Source organism: Strigops habroptila, chromosome 5, assembly GCF_004027225.2.
Source record: "Strigops habroptila isolate Jane chromosome 5, bStrHab1.2.pri, whole genome shotgun sequence".
Classification (NCBI taxonomy): domain Eukaryota; kingdom Metazoa; phylum Chordata; class Aves; order Psittaciformes; family Psittacidae; genus Strigops; species Strigops habroptila.
Window position 1 is genome coordinate 2,599,325 of NC_044281.2, and position 18,725 is coordinate 2,618,049.

General features: G+C 41.3%; 1 protein-coding gene across 6 annotated transcripts in view; it reads right to left on the reverse strand.

The window, feature by feature from the left end:
* The window catches only part of DIP2A (disco interacting protein 2 homolog A), a 98,346-nt gene that overhangs the window by 16,494 nt on the left and 63,127 nt on the right, over positions 1-18,725 (reverse strand). For 4 of the 6 annotated variants that reach the window (XM_030487253.1, XM_030487254.1, XM_030487250.1 and 1 more), the window contains 15 exons: positions 18,577-18,700; positions 18,210-18,319; positions 17,686-17,788; positions 17,137-17,201; positions 16,761-16,854; positions 16,183-16,302; positions 14,647-14,761; positions 13,424-13,563; positions 6,740-6,876; positions 5,102-5,182; positions 4,775-4,902; positions 2,671-2,815; positions 1,375-1,576; positions 715-824; positions 502-582 (listed from right to left, as the gene is read on the reverse strand). In XM_030487253.1, coding sequence (XP_030343113.1) covers positions 502-582; positions 715-824; positions 1,375-1,576; positions 2,671-2,815; positions 4,775-4,902; positions 5,102-5,182; positions 6,740-6,876; positions 13,424-13,563; positions 14,647-14,761; positions 16,183-16,302; positions 16,761-16,854; positions 17,137-17,201; positions 17,686-17,788; positions 18,210-18,319; positions 18,577-18,700 — 1,755 coding nt within the window. The remainder of the gene's footprint in view (positions 1-501; positions 583-714; positions 825-1,374; positions 1,577-2,670; positions 2,816-4,774; positions 4,903-5,101; positions 5,183-6,739; positions 6,877-13,423; positions 13,564-14,646; positions 14,762-16,182; positions 16,303-16,760; positions 16,855-17,136; positions 17,202-17,685; positions 17,789-18,209; positions 18,320-18,576; positions 18,701-18,725) is intronic. The other 2 variants (XM_030487252.1, XM_030487251.1) reach the window with 1 other exon arrangement.

The following is an 18,725-nucleotide window of genomic DNA, read 5'->3' on the forward strand; positions in this document are numbered from 1 at the left end:
GTAAGCACATAGAGCCCCAAAACTGAAGCATTTACTTGTTCATGTCGAGTAACTGTAAGTGACATTCTATTTGGGAGCAGAGCCTAGCCAAGGACAAGGCTTTGTCTCCTGAAGGGTGTGCAATGCTCCTGGAAAATATGACTCCAAGGCTGTACCAAGGCTTCTCCACTTAGGCACTAGGTCTTCTAATTAAAAAATCCTCCAGCTCTGACTTTCACTTACCCTTATGCTCAGGGATGAACACAGAATTGTGGCTTCCGTTAATAGGACAAAAGTTGTGTTGCAGCAGGAAATGCAATTACTACAATGTTTTAAGCCAGAATCCATACTGAAATTCCAGAGGTGGAAAAACAATGCTGCTTGCTAACTAGCAATTTTTTGTCTCCTTCATCAAAATAATCTGAAGCATTTTAGGAAAAGAATTAGCATTGGAATTTTCTTAGAATCCAAACAATTTTTTGCTGATCTCAATCTCCAAGTATGACCTAAAGTGCATCTCACCTTGGAATTCAACAAAAGGAAGAGGGGATGATCTGGAGTTGTCTGAGCTCGCCACTGAAGAACATCTGCTAAATACAGGAACTGAAAGAGGAAAAAAGGAGACACTGATTCAACCAAAATGCACCATGCTCAGTTTCAGTGGGATACCACAACTGTTCTTGTTTCATTTTGAATAAGCCAATTCAAGTATTTAATAAGACCAGGACATGTTACCTTTCTTGCCTGGTCGTTATCCTCCAACTGGGTAACATCTCTCCCTGAGGCTTGTGCAATTCTCTTTCCAGCAACAAGGTTTCCTACTATCATTGAAGCAGGACCAACATCTGTATTTTTAAAAACAGTCCAAAATGAGGAAAAATGAGTGTAATGAACATGTAATAATCTATAATTCAGCCTGCAGAATACTCTAAATGTACAGATCTGAAAAGATGGAAACCTAAAACCAAGGATCATATTGCACAGAAAAAGAGGACACTACACTAGCAATCACTCCATTATCAGTATGGTACACTAAAAATCAGTCTATTACTGATTCAGCAAACTGAGGTCTGCCTGTACTTGAGTTTTATTACACGAGTTACTACCCTTTGCAAGATGGCCAGTACAGGAGCAATTTATAATGTAGCTACAGAAGCATGAAATGGGATATGTGCTCTCTGTCCTTGCATTCACCTGGCAATCAGGGCAGACTATAATGTAATGCCCTCTCTGAGGTCTGGGATGCTCTGCCAACACCCCAAGCTCTGCCAAGTTAGGCAGCTTAAAGCCATCCAACATGCACAGCCCTGAGCTGTCATATTGCGTCTGGATCCCTCTCCATGCATCCCCCCAGAGACAGACACAGAGAACTAGGGAACACACTCCTTTCCTCACCTGGTTGTTTCTGCCGAGGCTTAGGCAGGTTAGTAACACAAGTATGTGGACACATCAAGACATTGCAAGGGTGCAGAGCACCCTCTAAAAAGCGTTGCTTGGTTTCTGAAATATGAATTCCTCCAAGTGGAGCCTTTGGCAAAGTATTGGCTGGCACCAAGGCAAGACAGTAGACGCCTACTTGGTGAATGCTATCAACTGCCTTGAGAGAAAGAAAGAAAGAAACACATTCGATGTTATGAACTGGGATGTAGCAAGAGCAAGAATTTGAATTCAAGTCATTTAATAACATTAAAGTTTTTACTTGCACCACAATTTGCAAATAAAGGGTCCAATTCTGCACTCACTGAACTCATAGAAGTTGTGCCATGACTTCAATGGGAGCAGGAGCAGACCCAGGACTTTGCTTGTGCACTCTATCAAGAGGATGCCACCTGCACATTAGGGATTAGGAAAGTCTCTTAAAAGTGGTCAAAAAGTGCAGAGTTTTTTAAAAGCCAAAATTATACCACAGCAAATTTAGTACGTATGGCACAATAACAGAAGCGCAGTAGAACATAAAACCACAAAAATAGGGAGGGAAACATCTCGCTGTCTAAAACGTGTCTGTTTTAGCTGTGACGCTTCTAAAAAGAGAAATAAAATATTTTCTCCCATGAAAAACAGCTTTTCCATTACCAGATGTTCCCTCTAAAAGGATTACAGAGCTGAAATTAGAAACCATTATTACACAACTGTCTTAGTCTTAAGAGAAATCCTCCTTTAAGATGTTCTCTCTAGCCTTCCTTCAGTTGTCCCTTTACCAGTGTCTTCTTCCAGAACTGCTCTCTCACTTTTTACTTTATTAGAACCAATGCATTAATTCCCAAATCCTCAAATGCAAGCCCCACAATTCCCCTCCCTCTTGGCCTCCCCATGGAAACACAATAAAGTTACCACGGGAAAAGAATTTTTAATGCTTACTGTTGGAGATCTAGAATAAGGATGTTAGTGACATAAAAGGATTTCAGAGTCTGTTTTGATACTTGGCACTAAGTGTATTCTTAAACATTTTCACACTTAACTCTCCAGCCAGTATAAAATCAGCAGAGATATGGAGAATTTAAACAAAGAAAAACTACCATCCCAGTAGTATGAAGTTCAAAACCATGCTGAAATAAAGTCTGGTAACTGTTAACCCTGGAATACATTCCGAAGTCAGCTTATTACAGCTCTCTCTAGTTACATCGATAGGTTTTTCTTATGGAAACAAAAGATGCTCTTAATATTCTCATTTCATACATCAGCCTTATTCACCTGTAAAGAGAGAAAGGACAGACTGACTACCTGTAGAACCCTGCTCATCCACTGAAAACTATCCTCCTCTGACGCGTCAGGGCGCTGCTCCGCCACAAGCACTATTCGATCATCATGCAAAACGGTGACCGAGAACACTGCTATCCTAAAACGCAAAGGACAGAAGAATGATAAGATGCAACATCTGATGAACACAGCAGGGTTTATTAGAATGTGGAAATGACTGCAACCTTTAATGGTCCCGGTTTCACCACATACAGGCATTAGTTATGCGAGATCATCACAAAATCGCAGACAAATTAAGAACAAATGTAGGTTCATTATTGTAATTTATTTCTGTTGAGGGTCAAAAGAATTTGCAGTCACCAAATAGCACATGTTTAACACAGGCAGGCTCCATATGTGCAGGGGCTCTACAAACCTTTCCTATGTAACTCCCATTATGCATGCTAAACTTGCTGTACCTACAGATGATGTCCCTTCTGAAAGACAACTATGCCAAATTACTGACCAGCGCATCGAGCAATGTTTGCACTGAAAAATACCTCTGCCCATCTGTGAATTACATTAGTTTTAGGCTTGCATGTTCTAGGATAAAATATTAATAGTGCCTCAGCCAGGTATGTGCCATTAGTTTTATGAAAGTTGAATTGCAAAAGTGATGCAAAGATGAGGAAAGCTCAACTTTCATAGAATGGTTTGAGTTGGAAGGCATCTTTAAAGCTCATCAAGTCCAACCCTGCCCCTGCAATGAGCAGGGACAACAGGTTGCTCGAAGCCCCATCCAACCTGACCATGACTGTTTCCAGGGATGCAACATCTACCCCTATGTAACCTGTCCCAGTGTTTCACCACCCTCATGGTAGAAATTTCATTCATTTTATCCAGTCTAAATCTCCTGTCTCTTAGTTTAAAACCATTAACCCTTGTCCTATTGCTACAAGCTGTATTAAAAAGTCTGTCACTGTCTTTCTTATAAGCCCCCTCTAGGTAAGGCCAAAGTAACATCTCCCAGAGCCGCCTCTTCTCCAGGCTGCCCCAGCCCAGCTCTCTCAGCCTGGCTCCAGAGCAGAGCTGCTCCAGCCCTCACAGCAGCTCCGTGGCCTCCTCTGGCCTCGCTCCAGCAGCTCCACGTCCCTCTTGTGCTGTTGCCCCAGAGCTGGATCAGGACTGCAGGGGGGTTCTCCCCACAGTGCAGCAAGGGGGAGAATCCCCTCCCTTGACCTGCTGCTCACGCTCTGGGGGTGCAGCCCAGCACACCCCCAAGTCCTCCTCAGAGCTACTCTCAATCCCTTCATCCCCCAGCCTGTATTAACACAGGGGGTTGCCCTGACTCAGGTGCAGGACCTTGCCCTTGGTCTTGTTGAACCTCATGAGGTTCACACTGGCCCACTTCCTGAGCTTGTCCAGGTGCCTCTGGATGGTGTCCCATCCCTCAGGTCAACCACACCATTCATCTTGGTGTCATCTGCAAATGTGTTGAGGGAGCACTTAATCCTACTGTCTGTGTTGTTCATGAAGATACTAAACAGTCCTGGTCCCGGTACGGACCCATGAGGACGCCACTCATCACTAATCTCCATGCGGACATTGAGCTGCTGAAGAGCAATAAGATTGGTGATAGAACACATACTGTCCTTCAGCACCCTCAACACTTACAGATTGTTCTTTAGAACATGCTGCAAAGTTCTTCCCTACGCCAATCTGCATGAAAGGCTCAAGTGGACAAAAGGGAGTTGTGTTTTACATTTGGCATACAAGCATCATTTGACTGTCTTAAAAGAAGCTTTGAAGGAAGTTTTAAACAGACACTTACTGATCTATGTTTAATACTATGTGAAATTAATTTTAAATCTATTATACATGAAGCATTGTATATATTGTATATATACATTGAGGCTGTCAATATTTATCTTCCATGCTAGGAGAGACAGCCAAGTTCTTATCTGGCATATCACAACCTAGGACCACCTTTCCTACAAAACACGTGTAAAAATGCACATGCAGAGCTCCTGTGTACACTATGTTACTTGCTGATCATTTGCAGGTTAAAAAAGCAGCAACAAAGTCCAATGAGCAGTGGTGAAGGTTTTAATCCACTTACCTTCCCCGGTAGACAAACTTCATAGGTTCGACAGCCAGTGCTGTGGCTACCACATCATCTGCATTGTGCCTGCGGCCACTAACTGTCATTAGGCCATCCAATTTTCCTACCACAAACACCAAATAGTCCTGAAAAGAAGACAGGATTAGAAATAGAGGGGGAAAGCCTCCAGACTCTGGGTGATACCTGCTTGACTAACGCCAAAAATCATTCTCAAGATCTAAAGGTCACTGCCCTGACAGAGAATGCTTCAGGGGCATTCAGGGCAATTGCTTAGAGTTGGGAGTGAGGACAAAGCAGAGCCCCAGATGGCTCAGTCACACTTACAGGACCCACAAAGCCAAGTAATCCTGTCCTTGTGAAGGGTTGGTCTGAAACAGGCACACCGGCTGCTGTCACTGGGATGGCCTGAAAGAACATGTAAGTATTGAGACACCCACAGTCCTGGTAAGAAAAGTAGAGCCAAAATTCCTCCTGCTTCTGTTCAATTGCAGCTCTACACTCGGTTGAGAAATTAGCTGATGACAACAGTTACTATCACGTCTAGTACCAATAACACACAGGTTTTTGGAAATGAAGAGCACACCTATTCTGAACTCTGTGGTAGAATTGTTTGTTATCTTTCTCTCAGCCATTTAGCCTCCGTAACAAGAGCTCACACTGCTTTTTAAACTCGGTTTTATAGTATACACTCATATAGCACTTTATCAAGAAGTTGTCCTGCTGCTACTGAGATATGTACCCAGGCACATCGCTTCAATTGCGACAAACGCTTTGCTATCAGAACCTTGAGAAAGTTCATTTTGCTGCAGAGACGGGACTGCCTACAGCAGAGAACCAGAGCAAAGAATTAAACTCATCAGGTGGTTTCCTTGCCTTCCTCCCACCCCCCAGCTCTTCCATTCCATCAGGTTTCTTGCTGTCTGTCACTAGCACAGTGCTGAAAGCTGAAGCTGTTTGAAGTGTTGAGACTTGGCAAGCTGACAGAGAGCGCTTTTTTGTAAGAGAGGATGATGGTGAGGATTACTTTCATCTCTCTGGTAGAACTCCATATGTCAGCTGAGCCTTCAAACTGCTGTCCAGTGTAACGCTACTGCGTGTGTGCGACTCTCAAAGGACTTTCACTCCTTTCTTGCCACAAAAGGGAAACATGAAATATGGGTACCACTGCGAGGAAAAATCTGGGCAGAAAGATTGCTTTTGCTTTACTGTGATGAACTACAAGACTTGGGACTGATGCACTATCATCCTTACTGTATCTTCATTCATATATCTAGGAACATAATTTCATATATCCAACAGCAAACTGCTTAGTGTTCTAAGCATCACAGCAAATCAACTAAAGCAACTAAAAATCAACTAAAGCAAATGAACTAAAGTTCATTTTGAAAAGCACACGCAGTTTGCAATACACGAAGGAAGCTTTTCTAAATGCATGAAGCAGCTTGCAAATATCAGACCAACTTCGAACTTTATGTCCCAAGCTGTGCACCAGTAACCTTGAAATGTCTTCAGGTAACTTTACACAAAGCTGATGTGTTAATACAGAACTAAGATGAATTTAAATGCTAACAGAGGCACAACACTGGACTGCAGAATACAGAGGCAGCTCATTGACTGCTGATTGTATTTTTGGTTATAATCACAGAATGGTTTGGGTTGGAAGGGACCTTAAAGCTCATCCAGTTCCAACCCCCTGTCACGGGCAGGGACACCTTCCATGAGAGCAGGTTGCTCCAAGCCCCTGTGTCCAACCTGGCCTTGGACACTGCCAGGGATGGGGCAGCCACAGCTTCTCTGGGCACTCTGTGCCAGCGCCTCAGCACCCTCACAGGGAAGAGCTTCTCCCCTCTGGCAGGTTAAAGCCATTCCCCTTGTCCTGTCCCTACAGGCCCTTGTCCAAAGCCCCTCTCTAAGAGACAGAATGTAACACTGAAACTTCACATTGCAAAGAGAAATACCAACCTCAAACACATTCTTGGTGATTCCGAGGAGGCCGAAATATGCCATCCCAGTTGCGCCTGAATTCACACATATTTCTCCAACCTCGTCAGCTTTACATAGATAAGGAGTCCCATCTACCTTCACAACACACACATTTGCTAAAGGAGAGAAAGAACACGCAGTCATGGCATTGGTACACTTTAGCAGCTGAGACAGATGTTGCTTTGCCACTGATGGGCAGCTCAAGATTGTAATATCATTTATCTGTCAGCTAGAGCAAACCCACAGCATCCAAGAGAGCTCTGTCTTTTTGAGAGCCTGTGTAATGTGTTCTCCAAGATGACAGATCCAAGTTTGCCAATGCAGTTTGTTTTTCTTACAGTGCTTCACAGTGTACCCATCAGCTGCAACTGAATCCAAAACCATAGCAATTACTTTTCAACATGAATGGTTTGATCAAGTACAAGCACATATGGGAGTAAAGATGAAAAATAAGATGACACCTATCCTCAGTTTTATGACCTTCTTTAACTCATTAAAAGAACTGCATTTAATAAAGATGCTATTATCCTTACCAGTTTTCTTCTGAAATCTCAGAAGTTTTCCTACACTGAAATATTCTTATTTTTGATCAAGGATACACACACTTGTAAACCAAACATCAAACTGAGCTTTGCTCTGGCCACTGCTTATATTTTACTTCTGAAATCACAATTTTCTCAGAGGTTTCTCTAGCTAAGTACAGCCCTTGCTTAAGCAGTCTGGATTTGTCCTTTCCTAGTCTGAAAGGAAAGGAAGAAGGAGACGGAGGAAGAAGGCACAATGGACTCTGTAACTCTGTAACACTTAAGCAATGATGCAGAGAGAAGGGAAAAGCATCATTTGTAGACAGACACAAATGCTACATCCTCAACTCATTCACAAACATGAGAAACCCAACCTACAGTCCCCAAATGATGCTCCATCCATGAAGCCCAAGGACAATCCTATCACCCTGATCAAGTAAATAACCCGAAACAAACCAAAAAACTTACCAGTAACCAATGTATGGTACAGGCAGTCTACATGTACAATCTAACAGCAGGCAGAGTTCTGCCCTGCCATGTGATACTGCAAAGTAGAACCTGTACTCTTGCTTCTCCTTCTTTTCCTGCTTCATGTGTGACATACAAGAGAGTGCATCTACCACCATTTCAGTCTCTTTCAACAGCATTGCATCTGAAAAAGAATTAGAAAGAAGGGAAAAGCAGATGGGACAGGAATGTACATGTGGACTACACATCACGAAGAACACTGATTACTGGTAAGTAAAGCTTGCTTTCTTCTAATGAGTCCACATGTACATTCTTATAGATGATGACTCTCAGCAGTTAGCCCTGCCATGAGATTTCTGGCAGAGGATGAGAATCCTACTGTGCAAACAAATGACTGCACTGATGCCCTACTGAAGACTGAATTCAGCTTTGGAATGTTTCAAGACCAGCACAGCATGAAGACAAGAAGAATGTCAGAAGCCTGCACCAACAGAAGGTGCCTGATGAGTGTTAGAAAGCGCTCTCTTGTTCCTCTCTCACAGTTTCATAGTGGATCCATGTGCAACTGATATCCATTTGGATTGTTACTGTGTGCCAATAGCGGAACTCCAGGATCTTCTTGAGGCAAACAAGTCTTCCTAAAAAGCCTGGGTCCATGAGAATAAAAACAAGAGGGACTTCTCCGCACTTCAGCCTTGAGTTATCGCTTCTGTTCTAGAAGCATGAAGCCTTAGGAAGAATACAAGACCAGGATAAAATGCCTCTATACCACCACTGCTGAAGGGGTTCCAGAGAAAACCTAATCTTTGAAGGAAACAGCATATGGGGATGCCCAGCGCCAGGACCTGAATCCTTCCTGGGGAGGGCAATAGGCATAAAGCAAGCCAAATTCTTAGATTAGGATGAACAAGAATAAAGACCCTAAAGGTGGCCACACAACCGTCCAAAGCACAACATTTAAATTGGAAGAAAATGTCCCATCTCAAGTGTACTCATTGCCATAGATCTCCAAGAGAAGTTAAGCAGTGGCAAGCTGTTGTGCCACCATGTGAAGCCAAGAACACACAGAGCTGATGACTGTGATAAATTCTAAGGACTGAGTGGGAATAAGGTACTGCTATCTCACATTCGCAGTCCAAGGAAAAAGACTGAAAGCTTCACAGAGTTGTTCTGTAACAACTCCTTTCACAAATCAGGCACTTGAGATGAAGGAACCAGATTCCGCTGCAGTGAAAACGCATCGTGGTAACTACCAGAACCTGGGCGAGAATTTTCTGAGACATAGACAGAGGAAACAATAACATCCAAGAGATCCATAGATGGAAGACAGAGTAAGCATCCTGCCATTTGAGAAATGTCAACCATTCCCCTTGGACTTCTGGGAAAGGTACTGAGTACAGTCACAGTCCAGAACTTGAAACTGTAGATGCAGAAGTTCATCTGCAGAAGCCTAAGATCTGGCACTAACCCAGAGTTTTTTGCTTTAGTATAAGAAAGTGGCTGCTGCAGCACTCTTTCTATGAGGCAGCCTTTGTATGATTAGGAGCTGTAGGGATACAAATCTTCTGGATTAGAGAGGGTTACTCATTTGTCAAAGAAAGAATGTGAGAAGGAACCCTGTAGAACAATGGAAACGCTTAGTTGGGAAGTAGCAGGGAGGCAAACTTAACTGAATATCCCGAGCACCCATATCCAGGTCCAAGCATAAGGTACAATAAGCTTCCAAGATGACAGATGACATGGCAGTTGCAACCCAGCTGATGTGAAAGTTAGAGGCACACAATAGGAGGAAGAGAGGTTTGCTACCCTCCCTTCCATCTTTACCAGTGCAATGTGAAAACAATGAACTAATGATTATTTTGAACCAAATACTGCTTCTTAGCAACATCAGTCCTAGAAAGAAACCATGCAAAATAGCCCAAGGTGGTCAACAGGAGAGGCAAAACATCATCCCTTCAGGAGCTGCAGAGAAGATTCCAGGGGAATGCATACTAGGTTCTCTCTTAATAATTCCCATGCTATCTTTGATGGGAAGGTTTCTTCATGGATGCTTGCACTTCCTTGAGATTGGCATTCATGGTAGATGATGAAAGTGAACAGCCAAGGCAACTGAAGAGCATGTGGCATCAAGAGCAGCCTATGGGTTAAACACCAGTGACATAAGACATGATCCTGGTGCTGAGCGGTCTGTTGAATAAGATTCCCTAAGCAGGTGGGCTCAGTGTCTCAGAACAAATAGCAAGATGTGAAGAAAAGGAGGGCAAAAGTGGGCACTTTATCCATGACTTTTCACCAGGTGGTACCTCAATAAAGCATGCCAGGGATCTTCAAAGGTAAGGAGATCAAAACCATTGGGCTTGACTGAGAGAACCTCAGCATGACAACTACTTCTTGGCTAGGAGACTTCTTTTACAGCATGTTTGACCACATGAAATTCAGGAACGTGTCATAAGATGTTTGAAAGACTAGGGCATGTAGTCACTTCGGTGTATTCAATGGGGATAAAAAGATGGAACAAAGCCTTCAGGAACAGCATCTGACTCAAATTAGGCCTTTGGTGAAAGCACAGCAATGTAAGGAAAGGAAAAAATACAAACCCAAAACCAGATAAAGAGCAAGACCCATCAGTCAGTGGAGTAATTCAAGAGGACAAGTAACAGGAAAGGAAATGGTGGTATGTTCTCTCCTGTATGCCAAACATCAAGTGAGAATGGACAAAGCACATCCTCCATGAATACTACATAGGAAAAAGCATAAATCTTACTAGGTAAGGCAAAAGTATAGCCACTGTTAGAATGTACATGCAGACTCATTTGGAAGTAAGTCAGTAGTTTCCTTAAGTCATTAATTTCTTTTCATTTGGCACATATCTCCAGATAACTGCTGGCCTTTTTACTTTCTTCCTTCTCTGGGAACTTTGAACAGTTTTCTTTTAAGACACAGTCAAGATAAAGTTATCGGATTATCCTCTAGAAAGAATTCTACTGCACTATCTTCTGACTTAAGGAACTTACAGAGAAATTTCTGCAAAAAATATACCTTCAGACCTGGAATTTGTATAATTTGGTCAAATTGAAGCTAATCTGCTCCAGATATTGATAGCCCAATGCTGATTACAGCTTTAAAAGCGTTAATTCATTAAGTTGCCCAACTGTGCTTAACCTGCAAGAAGTTTTGCCACTTAGTACTGTATTTTAAAACAGCCATAGCCATCAATTACAAGTCATATCACTCTGAGGCACTAAATGGATACACATTTAACTGTTCTCCCCTCACACAATCAGACAAGTCACTTGATGTTTCTTACTGATGTAGAAAGTCATGACAGTGTTGCCAATTGTCTGTCAATGGCACTCCAAACCAGAAGGATCCATTAGATTTGCCAGACAATGCTCCAAGGCATTTCACAAGGACAGGGATATGTTTTTCGTTAACAACTTACATAGAAGAGGAAGGTGAAATTACTTATCCACAAACATACAGGTAATCCTTCCAGCATCATTAAGCAGACTTGAACCTGCCACTGAGCAAATGCATTACAGAGGATTAACCAGGTGGAATTAACAGCTGTAATGGGCGAATATGAAGAGCAGTTTAAGGTGCAACACAACCATAAGCTGCTTTGTACCTTAGTCAAGCACCCTCTGCCCAGACTGCAAGTCTACAGCAAAGCCAGGAGGATCTCCATGTGATAAATCGATCCAAAGAAAGATTTTCTTTGATCCTGCATCAAATACCACTTTTTTGAACTCTCAAAAACGGGACCAACATCAAGTTCAACCTCAGTCAGTTCACCACAGGATCCATGACTAACTGAAGGGCATGCAAGTTTGTTCCCTCCATGTTCCTGTGATTAATCCATAATCTAAGTAGAAGAGCACAGCTAAATTTCAGTGGGTTTCAAAAGGACATCAGTAGTGAGAACAGCCAAATCAGACAGCAGTAGCAGCCCATACTATCTGTATTCTAGTTGAAGTGGAAAAATTACCCTTCTGTTGAGACACAGAAGCCAGTTGCAGCTTCTGGGACTTTGCAAAGTTTAAAAAACTGAATTTGAACATTCAGATGAACCATTAAGTGAGATTAGGTCACCAGACTCTTTTCCACACACCCCCCCCCCCCCCCTTTCGCTCATGTTTTCACATTAAGGCCATACAACAATGCAGAGACACTAACCTCTGGCTGTATCCACACTGGCTTGCCTTTACAGCCTTACTTCCTTGAGTGTTATGCTGAAGTAGAGTTATTTTACTAAATGTGAATTTAAGTTCAGTAAGAACAACTGAACCACCCAACCTTACTGGTTGCAAAGTGCTTCTGGGAGTAATGAGGAAAACAAAACAAGACCAGTGCCACTTGCTACATGATGGATGAGATTTTTATCAGCAGACTGGAAAGGTGTCTGCCTCCTCTCACTCAAAAAGAGGGCTCTGATGTACAGAGAAAAGGTGGTTGCTGAAATAGCACAAGATAGAATCATAGAATCATAGAATGGTTTGGGTTGGAGGGGATCTTAAAGCTCATCCAGGTGCCACAGACAGTCTCTCCTTCAATCCATTCAATGGGCTGAGGAACAATACCCATATCTACCTACTTTAGGAAGCACAGCGTTGCAAACAGATGTCATTAAGAAACTGAGGTTAATCCAGTTTGCTGGGATATGCAGACTCTGGGGCTCTCAGAATGGCTGAGGTTGGAAGGGACCTCCAGAAGTCATCTGGTCCAACCTCTCAACTCAAGCAGGGCTACCTAGAGCCAGTCACCTAGGACCATGTCCAGACAGCTTTTTAATACCTCCAAGGGTTTAGACTCCACAAGCTCCCATCAGGGCCCATGGACTTGTACATGCGCGCTTTGCTTAAGTATTCCTTAATGTCATCTCTTCTACCAAAGGTATGTCTTTCCTTGCTGAGCGTTTGTCTGGTTTGAAGAAAAGGAAGCTGAAGGATGACCTTCATTGCTCTCTGCAGCTTCCTGAGGAGTGGAAGCGGAGAGGGAGGTGCTGATCTCCCTGTTATCCAGTGATAAGACATGTGGGAAGGGTTCAAAGCTGTCTCAGAGGAGGTTTAGATTGGACATTAGGCAGCATTTCTTTACTGAGAGGGCGGTCAGATACTGGAGACCAAGAAAGGTGGTCAATGCCCCAAGCCTGTCAGTGTTTAAGAGGCATTTGGACAACAACATGCTTTAACTTTTGGTCAGCCCTGAATTGGTCAGGAAGGTGGACTAGATGATCTTTGTAGGTCCCTTCCAACTGAGATATTCTTTTCTGTTCTATTTTATTCTAACATGTGGACTGTCACTCCTGGATGAAAGACAGAATATTACTTACTATGGTTTACGTTTTGTTTTATTCTGCTGTATTTGTTATTCGGTCAGCACTAATGCTAACAAGTGAATAATAAAACAGCTCTGCACACCAGCCAAAAGCATCTGCCCATACCAAAACCTATGGTCATTCAAATTTATTGTGGATTAATCTCTACTGAAAACACTGAATAATCTAATTGAGACAGTATTTTCTTGCCATGTGTTTAGGTAATGCATCAAAATGTTAAGTCATATTACCTTAAAGATATTTACCACTTGACATTCTTATTTATTTCATAAGTATAATAGTAAAATAACTGATGTGGAGTATGCTTAAACCTACATGAAATACTTTTCCTACCTCCAGGCATAATCTGACCAACATCCTGTACAGTTAACACTGACAACTTCTCTTCTGTATCCACTCTGATCACGCCAAAACTCAGACAATTCATAGATAACACTGCTTTTCCTGGAGGAGGTCCACCCAGTTCTGGAGGTCTGCAAAGCAGAAAGTCAAATCAGATACGAATCAACAGACCGAGGGCAATATGGTCATCACAAACATTGTGCAAGTCTCCCAGCTGAGGTTAAGAGAAGTAACAGTTTCTCATTTTAAACAAAAAAGTGCTCAAGACAGGTAATCTGTTTTAACTAGATGAAAAAAGACCTAGAACAAAACACCACGTAACTTCCTCTCACTCTAAAATGTTACAGAGAGGATTTAGTTCTATTATGGGCAAAGAAGGGCCAAGAATAAGCATTCAAAGGCTAGATTTTCTAAACCCCAGGGAAAATGAGGAAGTGTTTGGAGGACTTGGCACTTCTTACACTGAGCAGAATTGATTGAAGACCAACAACTCCATTTTGTGTAACTGTTCAACCTTCATGATGTAGCAGAGCAAAAGGTACCAGATGCTATTGTAAAAACCAGTTCTTTAAGTGCATTTGTTAATAATTGGGAAATGTCACTTCTCCCATTAGAGGAAGAACTCTCCAAAATCTCAAAACTGTAAGTTTTCTTGAAATCGATTTTCCAAAAAAGTACATTTTGATCAAACCCACTTTCAACAAATCCCAGCATATTCCATCCACACATCTGCTAATAATTAAAGTATTTCCTTTTTTCAGAGCATCTCTTGCTATCTCCAGAATTCCAATGGTATTTTTCAGAGCAGTTATAAATATTACTTTCTTTCTTTAGCCCTCTGTTTAAAAGACATTGTATATAAGTGATTACTTGAAGATTCAGCATCTTCTCTCTCCCAAATAAATAAGTCTTGATTGTGGGGGCATTTTATAAAGGTCCTCCAGCAACAACAGTGAGTATGAGACCTCACTTTCTGAGCAGTTAAAAACCACAACCTTATGGCTGACTATCTTTAGAAAATCTTAAACTTTTTGAAGAAAACAAAAAACACCCATCCTTCAATGAAGGAGATATCTGTGAGCCTCAAACTTCTTCTCTCTAAGTCTTTGGGCATCTTTATGTGGCTGATGGTCTTTTCTGACTGTCATTTTAACACCAGATACATTTCAATAGTCAAGAAATGCTTCAGTTCCCTTCTCAGAAAAGAGAATTACCTGCGAATAGCAACAGTCAGTGCCTCTGAAGAACTAGCACAGGGACAGATTACTTCTGGTCTCAAGCCTCGGGATTGAAATACATTCAGGAATGCATCACATGAAGATATCGACCCTAGAAAGAACAATCACACAGTTGGAAACGTTTTGCAAGGGCAGGAAAGGGTGAGCTGCAGGACTTCAAAGTTTATGCTCAGCTATTATAATATGGTTGCATCCATGCACAAAACCAACATACTTGTTTAAAAGACATTCCAGCCTATTATTAGATGTTAGATTTGGAGGAAAACCATCCGGTGGTTAACAACTAATTCACTGCATGAAATTCTAAACTGCCTGCTCTCTTTATCTGGCAGCACTTTGTGATACTTATCATGGGAAGTCCTTCAGTGACCAGAATATTTTGTCACTAACAATAACTGTATCTGTTGGCTTCCTATATGGCTCCTATAGGAGTGATCAGTGTTTCTTGTAGAGGTCACAGAACCAAAGCATTTAGAAATTAACATCAGATGCTTCTGACATATCTTCATTTCAGTTCAGAACCTTACCTGGCCTGTATGACTCAGCCCAAAATGCAAGAGGATATGGAATCATCTACAGCTTTGTATTTTACAGTTGTGGAATTGCAGCACATAACGCAAAGCAGCAAACTTCACTGATTATACTACATCCTAGGCGTAATTTCAGGTCAATTTATCTAAGAGTACAGCACTAATGAAAAGATGAAGTTAAAAAAATGTATTTACACAGCTAAATATAGCTAAGTGCAAACAACAAGGAAAAAGTAGTGCCATCATTAGCATGCATACATACAGCATTTTACTACAGACTGAACTACCTAACTTTTCAAGCATCAGCTCTGAAACAGTGCTTACAACAAACATCATCTTAGTAAGACTGTTTGGGGCTTTCATCTTTTGCCAGCAGGACTTGCTGACCTCTCATTATGCAACTGCAAGGAATCTGAAACACTATTGATTTTCTGGTGTATGAGAGCAGCAAAATCAAGCAACTAAGGTATATTCTTACCACCTCCTGACTGCTTCCTCAAGTTACTGTAAGCCACCACCATATGAGTGACAGAAAAGGGCAAGAGCCTACCGCATACTCTAGTTAATAGTTGTCTTGGTTTTGAGTTAAGATTGTGACTGCTTCCGTTTTTCTGTCCTTGCACATGATTGAGACAAGTCCTAGGGGCATGTACAGAATCAGACACACTGCAACTCAAAGATTTTATGTCTACATGCAATACATAAGCAACTACTATTGAAACAGATGTTATGATTTACTTGAAATATTAAAAGCCTCTTTCAAAATCACGTTGCCAACTATTCTTTACGGAAAGAATAAATCCTTCAGAACATTTTCGACGGAAGTTCTGCTCCAGTGTCCTTGGCAAAGAAATCCTGCTGCTGTGTTTTCCTGAAGATGAACTATAGATAGTGCTGCTGAGCTCCTACAGTGCACACGCAGAGTTGTGTGATTTACAGTGTGCTTTAGCTCACCTTGGACTGAAAAAGCACTCATACTCACATGGATTAGCTCCATCTGCCACTAGTAACATTCGCAAAGAGCTCAGACTGACATCCCTCTGATCCCTCTGAGCCAAAAGTGACCAGTGCATATCACGAGATTTTACTACTGCTACACGGGCTGAAAGTAAAAACACAATTATGGTGCATGCACAGAACAAAATAAACACCAATTAGAAAATTCCACAAACACTTTTGTATATATAAATTTAGGAAACAAGTTACAAAGCTAGAGAACAAATACAAATGCCAAATATTTAACTACTGTGACACATGTACCCTCAATGTCTCCAGATGGACTTGATTAGAGAATATAAATGTTTGCTATAAATTTCAATAGTGAGGTGAGAAAAAGAGTTTCTTTAAATGTCTATCAGAGGAAGCCATCAACATCTCTCATGAATGAATCTATCAATACATATATTACTGAAATGGAGTACCCTAAAGCTGTGGCAAAGAAAGTCAGCTGGATAAAGCAGCAGTGGCCTCAGCTAGAGAAGACATTTTATACAAACAATTATTTTCATTTCCTTAAATCATCCATAAGGAAATGGGTTAAGTAAAATGCTTTAGGGTTACCTTTGTACGAGCAGACTTTCTGTATCCAGGAAAGTGGATTAACCTTCATTAATGCATAGGGAATACTGATGACATGCATCCTGTTCATAACACTCTGTGAGAAAAGTATTAACAAATTAAACTTTCAAGTGGCTCAAAGAATACACAGCATGCACTTAACAAACAAACTACCACAGGTACAGGGTAACTCTTACATTTAACTGTTAGTGAAAACTATGTGTAAAAACATCAGCTACGACTGTGCAGCCTGTTACTGAAAAATATAATATTAAAATACAAATAGTTTGAGAAAGTTTATTCCTTCATTCCCACACCAATCCTCTACCCCTGAGAGAAGCAATCTGCTGCAGTTTTTTTCATTCATTCCAATACTCACTGTTAATACTCCATGCCAAAGGCCAGCATCTCTTTTGAAATCCAAGACATTTGTTAGTGTTTCAGCTGAAAGCAAAGGAAAAAATATCAGGATTTTAGAAGCATATTTATGAGACTATTGAAGAACTCAAAATATTTGATGAAGCAACTATGAAACTTCCAACACTACCAAGAAATCAAAGCTATGCTCCCTTGCCTTCTTGTCTATAACAGGCTGCTTTAGCTGAAAGTGTCTTACTTTACTTCCAACAACCATCTTTAAGTTATGATTATAGACCACACGTTTATGAAGACTGAAACATCCGAACCCTTGAATAAACTTTATAAGGATCTCAGGTTAAAACAATTTAATACACACTGATTATCATTTCACAACTGGCTTCATATCACACCAATTATGAATGAGGAAGTTTGTCTTTCCTTTTGCGGTTAAAGCTACTACTGCGTATCGAAAGTTCTTTTAAAGACAATAAATATGATTTTGCAACATAAATGGTCCGACTACTCAAAGCTATGAGTATCATTTTAAAGTTGTACCTATCTAACTTACCTTCTGAATAACCACATGCCTGAGTCAATGCGTGACAGTGTGCCAGCATGGAAGCATGAGATACAGTAATGCCCACTGTGCTGCCCTCTTTACTTGTTTTGTACTGAGAAGAGAAAGTTTACAAAAGCGTTAGATTAACAACAAGATCTACAATATTTACAGCAACGAACTGAAAGGATATTTTACTATAAAACTGAAGTAAGCTTTTTAAAGAAATCAAAAGCTAGCATAAAAGATACATTTATGTTTAGAGAATACACCAATAGCATATGAAATCTGACTGTTTGTCTATCCCAATTGAACATATTGTCCCAGGGATCCAAAAATTATCCCCAATCTTCAAGCTGGTTCAACACAACCTCTCAAAGGACAGTTTGCCTGCCAACCCTGAGGGAAACATCCTTGCTCCACAGTTAAAAATATAGCAATCTCTTTTATTGCATCAAGAGATTAAAGGAAGAAAATGTGCTGGGATATAAACTACAACGGAGTAACTGTATATTAGGTGTATTATACTGGATCACCTCAATATAAGCAATCTCAGCACTGGCATCCCGTACTTGTGGATGCCAGTCCTTAGCTGGTTTTGCCAGATGCTTCCCATCAATCACAAACCACATGAGACGAGGCCAGCCTTCAAAGAAAAAGAAAAGTTACTGTCCTTACTGTCCCAAAAATCAGATTTCCCCCCCTCCAGTATTCAGGGATAACAACAGGAGGCAAGCAAAAGCTGCAGCATCACCCTCCTGACAGGAAGAAGCAGCACTAAGTACTGACGTGACAATCAAGGCAGTTCTTTACAAGTATGCCTCAGAAATTGTTGTTTAATAGCAACAATGGACATATCTGATCTTTATCCCATAAAGAAATATGAGTAGCTTAAAAACATACCTTTGAACGTCACCACCTCACCAGTCTGAGCTTTAGGAAGGCCTTTTTGACAGGCATCAGTGGTTAAAGCTAGTGTTACTCCACAACTGCCCAAAAGAAATCCAATTTGCTGGCTGCCAGCATCCTACGGAGAAACCATATTACAGCAA